Source organism: Amphibalanus amphitrite, unplaced genomic scaffold (genome assembly GCF_019059575.1).
Source record: "Amphibalanus amphitrite isolate SeventyFive unplaced genomic scaffold, NRLGWU_Aamphi_draft 000799F_arrow, whole genome shotgun sequence".
Classification (NCBI taxonomy): domain Eukaryota; kingdom Metazoa; phylum Arthropoda; class Thecostraca; order Balanomorpha; family Balanidae; genus Amphibalanus; species Amphibalanus amphitrite.
The window spans coordinates 330150-340594 of NW_024882293.1; the positions used below are offsets into that span (position 1 = coordinate 330150).

The 10445-nt window shown below is 44.7% G+C and overlaps 1 protein-coding gene across 1 annotated transcript in view; it reads left to right on the top strand.

Annotated features, from left to right (window-relative positions):
• LOC122366349 (coiled-coil domain-containing protein 113-like) overlaps window positions 1-5093 on the top strand; it is a 116162-nt gene extending 111069 nt beyond the window's left edge. Inside the window, exon 5 of the mRNA XM_043338527.1 lies at window positions 4060-5093. Coding sequence (XP_043194462.1) covers window positions 4060-4194 — 135 coding nt within the window. The 3' untranslated portion in view covers window positions 4195-5093. The remainder of the gene's footprint in view (window positions 1-4059) is intronic.
• Window positions 5094-10445: the final 5352 nt, after the last annotated feature.

Sequence of the window (10445 nt, forward strand, 5' to 3'; positions counted from 1 at the left end):
CAATACCGATTCGGTATTCGGTATTATATACCAAAAGCATTTGGTATTTTGTCGGTATCATGAAAATCAACTACTGTCATAAAATATTTGAAAGCATTTTTGATAAACCTTCTGAACTCAAATTTGATTTTGCTAAATGACACTGGATGAAGAAAAATGGCAATCATGACACATTTCTCCCAAATGCATGATGTCCTAACAAATGGGCAAACACATCAACTGTAATATCAAATACATCAGTCTACCAATGTTAAATGGCAACATATCAGTGTTAGCAAATTCCAATGCCATGAGGATAATTATCCTACAAAGAAAGTCAATGTGCAAGACATAAACATGAATTAATGTTTAACTCACTGAATGCTGGAAAACATACTTAAACTACCTTTCTCAAAATTTCCAAAGCATTTATTAGCAACAAATTTGACTTTGCTTTGAGGAGTCTGTGATTGATCTTGACCTTGTCTTCCTCTCCATTTTACTGCAATGCAATTACATTATCCAAAACCCTGTTTAATACAGCACTAGCTTCACCATTATCATTTAATATTTAAGGCAGCATTTGTCACTTCATCATCACCCGCATCACCCCACAAATCTTCAACTTCGCTCAACTTCAAAAAGCCTTGTAGTGAGCGATGCTGTCATGATCCTGTGGATAATTTATTTTCTTCAATTAGTGTTCTCTTTCCTGCTCTCTCAACAGATACAGGTCGCTAGCAATTTAATCATAAGCACTCATAAAATATAATTGGCTTTTGGCTTGACTCGCACACAGCAGTTTCAAAACTGAACACATCTAAAAACATTTCAATGTCTCAGCTGCGCCAGGTTGAGGAACCGATATAGCTCAAAAACTAATTGAAAATAATTGAACAAGTATGTTTTTCTGGTACTTCATTTCTCAGCAAAAGTGGCCTACAACTTTCTTGAATTAATTTTAAGATGTCAAAATTTATACAAGGAATTTTGATTTAAGTGGATTTAAGCAAAAAAGAAAAGAAAAACTTTATTTTATACAGTTAAATCATTAATGCAAATGGCCGCCGCCTGTAAGGCCGCCATTATGGAAGAGATGACACGTGACGTGTGTCAATGCTTCCGTAAAATTATGGACATTTTACTTAGATCTCATCGCGATATCATTACAGTGGTGTCTGCTATCTATCAGTGTGCCTCGTAAGTAATTATTTATCAAGTTTTGTTGTGTTACACATTTGTTTATGAAGAAAAATTGGCTGCGTCAGTATCGTCACCAATCACCATGCTACTTGGGTTTAACTGTAGAGGCCTGGTCGGAATCGGCTGACAGAACTTTGTCAGCCGAGAATAAGCCCCGCCCACACCACGCTGCTGACGGGCTTGTTCATAATCGGCTGACAGGAAACGTCAGCCCAGATGGCGCTGAGATGCTAAGATGGCGCTCGACAGATAGGGTTGAGCATAGGGGTTGAGAGTTGAGGCTTGAGGAGAGGTAGCATTTTCGCGCTTTTTTCAACGACTATCTTCCGTTAGTCGTTACATTATATTTCTGAGGTTTATTTGCCGAGGCTGTAGAAAAAATTACAGGATTGATAATTGAGGCGGTGCTGGCATTTCGATTTGTAGGTACTGTTTTCAGGCTGACTCGCACATTGCGCCATGAAAAAGAAATAATTGCTATCTTTCGCGAAAAATATTTAATACAAAATACGTCAAAAACTAGTATATAAAAAATAACCACCTGCACTATAAAGCTGCGCTTTGACTTACATGCGCCACTTTCGAGCCACTTTGAATTTCGGCTGACGTGCTGCTGCCTTCTCCCAGCAGCCGAAAAGCCGGCTGTCAGCAGAGGTATGACGTCACAGCGCGGGAAGGCGTTATACGTCATCAATATCTCAACCAATCAGGGGCTTGGATCTCAGCTGACAACAGCACAGCAGCCGATTCCGACCAGGCCTTAGGTATCATGGGCTTTGTTTACATTAATGGTGTAGCCAGCCCAAGGTGTAGCCCATCATTGTCAATTGGGTCACCACTTTTGGATCATGATAACACACTTAACCCTGTCTTGACCGGACTGGAAATGAATGACTTGAATTGAAAGAATGTTTGATGGTTCAGGCATGGACAAGATTCAGGGTTCAAGTTATTTTCCAAACACCTCATGCAGTTGACTTGAATCCACATTCCAGTAAAATGACTGACCTGAATATTTGTTAATAGTTACAAAATAAGTTATAAATGTTTTTTTGCAATGCAAATAATTAAGAGACTGCCTGATTTGTTTTTGTTACCTTATTTCAAAGTTTTAGGTGCCTTTCAAGGCTTATCATATGTCTTGAGAAAGTTTGAAGATAATTCCCTGATTTCGGTATCTAGTCGGTATTTCCCCCTGTTTCTGAAAATCGGTTCGGTTTTGGTATACTCTCAGTGGTTTTGGTCGGTATCGGTTTGGTATTGGTTTCCAAAATTTCTGAAATTGACATCACTAAAAGTGAGTATCTAATGTAAATGAGTATCTAATGTAATATCTATCAATCTAATGATCTCTAATGTATCTAATGTAAATGAGTCTGTGAGTTTGGTAAAAATTGGTATTTCCCTCATGTTCCCAAGTCGGTTAGGTTTCAGTATTTTTCCATGGGTATTGTTTGTATTTGGTTTGGTATCGGTATCACGATTTTCCGTAATTGACATCACTAGTTCATACCTTTGATAAATTGATAGTGAAGCTTCCCGATATTTTAGTCACCTTTTAGTGTTATACATGTGATCCGGCCAGAGGGCAGCGGGTGCAAACCCTGTCGTCGTTTCGCTCCTGATTATTTTAGCTAGATCTTCGCAAAAAGCGTGTGCGCCGTTACGAGACGCAGTGACTGGAAAGCGGGTATCAAATTTTAACCCCGCCCGTATTGGCCGTTTCATAGCTTCTTAAGTAGGTATGGGGGATCGTAGTAACCCGCCCTACAGCCGTTCGGCCCCTGATCCAACATGTGATATGATCATGTCGGCCCTGGTCATGACACATGTTGGTTCGTTTTCTATCACAAAAAGCCTAGAAACGTGCAGATAAATATGTCGACATGCGTGGAACTCACTGGCTAACATGTTAACTGGTGGGCCAAATGGCCCACCAGTGACCCGAAATGGCCCACCAGCCTCAAAGATTTGCCCCACCAGTAATTTTCTGAAAAATCGAAGTTTTCACATTTTACATCACGACATAGGTAACATTGTGATACAGACAGAGACAGAGGCCCTACTACATTGTTGATTTATTAAAAGTAAGAACTTGATCGTCGTTGCCCGCCTCATACCATCACCATTCCCGGTGTCTTGAGACAGCCGTAGGTTAAGCCCCGGTCACACTTCACCGGATTGGACTAAAGGACGAGAAACGGACGGCGTCCGGTGATGTTCGGGGGATGTCCGTTCATTTCCGTTGGACGTCCGTTTCTCATCCGTTAATATCTGTTCCATGTCCGGTGGTGTCCGGTGTGCTCAACCGGACACCACCGGACATGGAACGGATATTAATGGATGACAAACGGACGTCCAACGGAAACAAACGGACATCACCGGACGCTGACAGTTCTCGTCCGTTTCTCGTCCGTTGGTCCAATCCGTTTAAGTGTGACCGAGGCTTTAAATTTTATGCAATAATCGTGAAAGACGTTTGCCTCTGTCTTTTTTTTCAGTTTGCCCAGGCTTCCGCCGGGGGTGTATTTATACATCAATCATCACGTGGTCATACACTCAACAGTTGCCAATTATATCACGTATTGTGTCCAATCCCACACATAATTACAATAAACAGTTCACACGCTAGGTTGTCCCTGTCTACCTCTACTAACCTACGGCGGATGCTTGCTGTTTTTAACATTTCCCTCAGCTGGTGCCATTCCTGGTTAAATGTATGCATTGTGCTAGTAACTAAAGCATGATATCGCTCGACCCGAATATAATCACTACACATACCCACGAACCCCTGCATGTTCGGTGCTGCGCTATTCAGTCTGCATCGCCATATATACCATTTCCCTAGTAACACAATCATATATAACTGATTCCCAGATCCGCGACAGTGTGGCAGGTTTACACCAAGCAGTACAGCCGGAGCCGACAATGGATCTCGCAGCCTCAGCAGCTGTCGCAACTGGGCCCAAAAGCGCAACACTGCTGGACAGAGCCAGAACAAATGCAAGATAGACTCGCGTGAACTTGGGCAACGGTCGCAGCTATCTGAGGGAAGGATTCCGTACAGGTGCAAACGGCTATTAGTTGGGATAATACGATGCATTATTCGTAGTTGAAGCCATCTGAGCCTAAAGTCGGCGGTACTAACGTATAACTTCTTAAAAAGATTGGTCCAAACCGTAGGTGACGGCAGGACTAATTCCGATTGCCATTTCCTTATGGCGGTTTCTGGTGCCGATACTGGGACTGATTTCAGAAGCTTTGGATAAGACCACTGGGCACACTTGTGAATAGAACTAATATCGCTTAAAATTTCCGGCTCGTCGTCGTTTATCGGTTTTTCCATCTCGAGGGTTCGCTTCCATTGGGCTGGAATTGATAAGAGCAAACTGTTCCAGCCGATAAAATGCGAAATATGGAAGCGCAGTTGTAGCTCGCTAGCTGTCATTAGCCGTCTTTCAGTGGTGTTGTGTATATCTTTTATTTGAACGACTCCTCTTGCAATCATTTGACTAATTTTAATGGACTTACTACATTTTACGTCTTTATTGTACCATATCATCTTGGAGAGAATTTGCCGACCTGATGGGGTACAATCATCGGCTAATTTATACCAGGCATCAGCGACCTCCTCCCAAAATCCATTGCGCAGCCTTTGACTGATGCATTTTTTATCGCCGTTACAATGAAATACCGTTATGTCTCGTCTGATAGTAAGCTTTTCGTGCATTAATACCTTCCATGGACTTGTACAGTCTGGGTCCAAGAATTTCTTAACCCAATGTATCTTTAAGCTGTTCGCCTGTGACCTGATGTCTGGAACCTGTAAGCCGCCTTCGTTTTTCAAATTTTTCATTGTTGAACGTTTTATTTTCTCTGTGCTCCCCCAAATAAATCTGAACATAATTCTTTCCAGCTGCTTAATGAGCTGTTGTGAGGGCATAGGGAGAACTGACATTAGATATACTAGTTGTGATAGGGCCTCAGATTTTAATACATGCACTTTCCCAAAAGGCGTTAAATCATGGCTTAGCCATGGGTTCAGCCGCTTTTTAAGGTTATCAATTTTCTTTGAATAGGATAAGTCATGTCACGTTTGTCTAGGGTTACTGTGACGCCTAAGTATTCAACAACATCAAACTTCCATTCTAAGTTTAATTCCGAACAGATGCCCTCTTTTCTCCTAGCAAACCGCCCTATCCATGCAGCCTGTGTCTTGTGTCTATTTAATTTCAAACCAGAAACTGCATTAAACTCTTCCAAGCACTGTATCGTGTTACGCAAAGAAGATGGCTTACCATCCAATATGAATAACGTGTCATCCGCATATGCAGACACTTTAAAGCAAGTATTATCTACGTGAAACCCTCCTATCAACGGATTGGACCGAATCTTTTGTAGCATGGGCTCAATGCTTAACAGAAATAAACTGCAACTAAGTGGGCACCCTTGTCTCAGACCCCTAAGAATTGTGTACGGATCAGACAGTTGGCCGTTTATCTGCAACTGAGCCTTCGGAGGAGGGTTGTCTGGGCTGGGATAAATAAGGTCGATCCATCTGAGGAAATTATCCCCGAAGTTGAACCGCTTCAAAACGAACTTCAAATACTCCCAATTTAGAGAATCATATGCTTTCTCCCAATCACAGAACAAAAGCATGCCACCCTTCTCCTTTTCTGCCGCAAACGTAATCAAATCGAGCACCAATCTAATGTTTTCGCCTATATAGCGACCCTTTATGAATCCTGTTTGATCTCCATTTATTAGACGTCCAATTACCCTCGAGACACGCCGCGCAATGGTTTTTGTGAATATTTTAAATAGAACATTTAGCAGACTAATGGGTCGTAAATTCTCAACGAATCTTGTATCCTTATTTTTCTTATGTATCAATATAGTGACACTCCTCTGTAATTCCTCAGCGAAAAAACCTCGCTCATAACTTTCATTTAACGCTGATTGAATAAGAACTCCCAATTCTGTCCAAAACGCTTTATAAAAGGGCACAGTGAATCCGTCAGGACCTGGACTAGTAGAGCTTTTCATCGAAAAGAGGGCATCTTTAAGTTCGTCTAACGAAAGCTCGCCATCTAGTTCCTTACATTGTTCCGGTGACAATGACGGTAAATTAACGTTCGCCAGAAAACTATCAGCGTTTATGCGATCTTTTCGATTATATAGACCACCAAAAAATGTTTTGCACTCGAGCAGCATTTTGGAAGTTTCCTGCGAGTAACTGCCATCCCCGGAGTGCACCAGAGCCATGCACTTTAAAGGTGCTTTAACCCGCGCCCTGCTGGGGGTCCTGGATTTCCACGCCCTGCTGGGGGGGGGTGTTTGAACACCCCCCCTTGTAACTCGGCTCCTGGGCCACGTAGCGATACGCGGAAGGCGGCGTTCGAAAGAGCGTCAAAAATAATGACGAAATCACTTCGGTCAATTTTTTGGTCAGGTCAAAGGTCAGGTCACCAGAGGTCATTGAAGGCAAAATTTCGCCGATTTCCAGGTCGAATGTAGACAATTTCCAAGAAGCCAACGCATAACTCGGGAACCAATAGAGCTACAGCGCCGCGGAAAAGCGCATTCGATAGCCCTATTAACACCCTTTCTGAGTAATTCTCTCAGATTTGACCTAACGTCAACGGTTTTGCCTGCAGGGGGCAAAAACTGCAAAAATAGCCGATTTTTTCGAAAAACGTTTTTCTGCAATAACTTTTGACCCAAGCCTTGCGCGAGCTTACTTTTACCGGCAGTCGTGTTCCTCTCGTCAAGACGCATCGAATGAACTATAACTTGACCTTGAAAGGTCAACTTGAAAATTTGACCTCAGGTCAAGGTCATGACCGGACCGGAAAGGGTCATGTTGCATATCAGTCGATCCGTATCGTCGAGCTGAACACATCTAAGGGCGTTTTCATCGCTCTAGCATGCCTCTATCAAAAGTTATTTGCGAAAAACTGTTAGATACCATTCGTGACCTAAGATGACCTCAGGGCACAAACAAGGGTCACGGACACCATTTTCAATGTTCAGTGTGTCTAAACCACTTGTAATTCGGTGTTTGGGAGTGTTTATAATGTCTTTCATCCAAAGAGCGCATTTCAATTTTTCTCCCATTGACTTATAATGGGGAGGGTCGCAAAATTGAACCTGACCTTAGGTCATCGATATCAAAATTCGGAGATATACATTTTGTACATGCTATTGCTCTTAGCAATCGCTGAAAGTTTCAAAGCGATCGGTCACTCGGTGTAGCTATGACAGACATTGAAACTTTTTATGAGGTGAGGTCACTTCAAGTGACCTGGTGACCTGACCTTGAATGACCTTGGTCTAAAATTTTCACAACATGTGTAGAATTGATGTATGATAAGGTGTACCAAAAATGGCGGCGCTCCGCGCCGCCGTTTTTGAGATATTCGCGAAAAACCACAAGGGGGGTGTTCAAACACCCCCCCCCAGCAGGGCGCGGGTTAACCCGATATCGCGTATTAAGTCCATGGAAGTAAGCCGTACCCCGCTCGGCAAAGTGCCTCCACCGGGCTCGATTCCTATCAATGCTGATTCTGGTCACCTTCTCCAATAGCTTATCTCGCTCTGAAATCATCCGGTTCAGCTCTGCACTGTCCGGCTCCTCAGTGACATTGTTAGCGGCATTAATTTTTGCTTCTAAACTTCTTAAATCAAAATCTATCTGCCTTCTGGCCCGTGCTGAGTACTGAATAACCCAGCCTCGAAAAACACAACACCGTTTGGAGACGAAGGTTATGAGAGTTACAAACATTTTCCTGCAGTATTAAATTAATGTTTTCCTTAGCATCATTAACAAAATTTTCGTCCGCTAGCAGGGCGTTGTTAAATTTCCAATACGATTTGCCAACTTCAGGCTGCTCGATGACCAACTCTAAAAGGACTAGCTTATGGTCCGCAAGATAGCCGTCAAGTATTTTAGCATATGGTTCCTTAGACTGGCGTAAGAATGAGTTGCTAATGAGGAAAAAATATATGCGCGATTTACTCGCAGGATTTGAACGATGGAATGAAAATTCCCTTTTGCAAGGATGAAGATGCCTCCAAATATCAATCAAATTATTTGCGACCATGTAGTCCACTACAGCTTTCTTGCATTTGTTGTTGTTGCGTACGTTACGAGCTGTTGACATTCTATCAATATCTTGCATAGTAAAGTTGAAATCTCCACCTCAGATCATTTCAGTGCATTCAATATCATTACATCTATTCAGCAATTCGGTGAATGTTGCAGGATTATCAACGTTTGGACCATAAGAACACACCAAGACTATCTCGCACCTATTCAAATTTACACAGGCTATGATAAATCGGCCGTTATCACAACGTATTGTACGCGTTACATCGACTTTGACACTAGGGTTGAAAAGTATAGCTACACCGCGGCTCCTCGAGTCCCCGTGTGCGAACAGTGCTCGGCCTCCCCACTCTTTCTGCCACATGTTTTCTACTGTCGGATCTGAGTGCGTTTCTTGAAGAAAAACAATATCAACCCTATGTAACTTCAGCCATTTAAACAATTTACGTCGCTTCAACGGATCATTTGATGACCTTAATCCATTGACATTTAGCGTAGCGATTTTAGTGTATCTTGTCATAGCACACAGAAAGATATAACATGCGATTTGACGGACTGGCTGTTACCACGCGTTGCAAACGCCGCATGTACCAGCAACGACACATCTTGATATTCAGCAGTGTATATACTCTTAACACAAGACGCAATACAAATACTACGCAAAGACCCCGTCTCCAACCCACAATCCCAACGCCCCCCACCTCCCGTACGTCCCACTCCCACCCTCCCGCACCACACATTCGCGCCCTCCTGCACCGAACGCGACGGCGCGGTGGCTGGGCGGCGCGGGCAGCCCGGCAAAAGCGCAGCCCAGCAGTCCAGCCACCCCTCATAGTCTTTACTTCTAAGGATTCACTGTATCACAGAACGTAATCGGACCTTATAGAATCCAAAATAAACTTAAAAATTTCAGACCAGCTAGTGACGCAACCCGTGGAAAACGCCACAGTCGCATTGACTCACCGCCTCAACGGATGTCTCACCGCACGCGAGTCCGTCATGTCGCTCCACACCAGAGGCCGTTCACGCCGGGAGCGCGGGGCCGAACGTCCGCGTCCACGGGAAGAGTTCGGCACTCCGGATCATGCGTCAGCTGACGGGGAGCCAACGACGCGCTACCGCCGGAGACACCCCCGCAGTCACGTCGCCGCCCCCAGGAGGCGGCGCCGCCGGACCCGCGGAGGAGACGGCGAGCGCCGAGCCGCCAGACGCCGCAGAACGGACCGGCCGCGGGGCGCCGAGCTCCCCCGCCGTTCCGATCGCAGAAGAGCGGCGGCACCGTCACGCGTGGCACCTCGGTCGCCGGGGCGCTCCTCCAGACTTTGGTTATGATGGCCCAGACTCGGCTCCGTGTGAGAGTGCAGTTGTTCGTTTACACCGTCGGCCCGGGCTCCGCTGCCAGACGACTGCGCCTCCCCGCCGCGCGAGGGGACCCGGAACAGCCCGCCCGCCCCGCCGACCGGTCCCGTCCGGCCCGCTCCGCTGACGTTTGCCTCTGTCAATTACAGATAGTGTCGGCGGCTTCCAGCCGATCGAGGTCTGCGAGAGTTCTTGCAAGCTTTCCGATCGATCGAGTCGAGTGGTTACAGTCACACAAACATCTGCCGCAGACCAGTCGGATACAAGAAAAACTACGAATAAAGAACAGACCAGTTCAGACGGTCGGGGATAAGCCTGCGAGCGATCTCAGACGGCTCGCCGATAGACACGATATAAGCCAGAGTCAAACTAAAGGTAGTGTCGGCAACTTCCAGCCGATTGAAGTCTGCAAGCGATATTATGCGTCTTCACGAGCGGTATGATGCTTGCAGTCGCACATCTGACCAGTTGGACGAATTTCGAACCGTTCACAGTCAGCGTTCCAAAAATTTCTCATTTGGGCTGAAGATGACACTCAAGAATAAGAATGGATAATTTTCCACTCTCACATTTTGGGTGGCTAGAATTTTCCGCTCAGACACCCAAGAGAAATATGAAGTTTGGGACACTGTTCACCAGAAGTGTACATAACTTAGTTTTTTTTTAAAGAAAATATTAGGGTTGCGCAGTGTGCTTGGGCTTTTGAGTGAATTCTTTTCCATGCGACACCAATAGGCTTAATGATAATTTTCAGAGATGTTGGGGTTGCTGCTACAACCCCCTTTTGGGGTTCCTG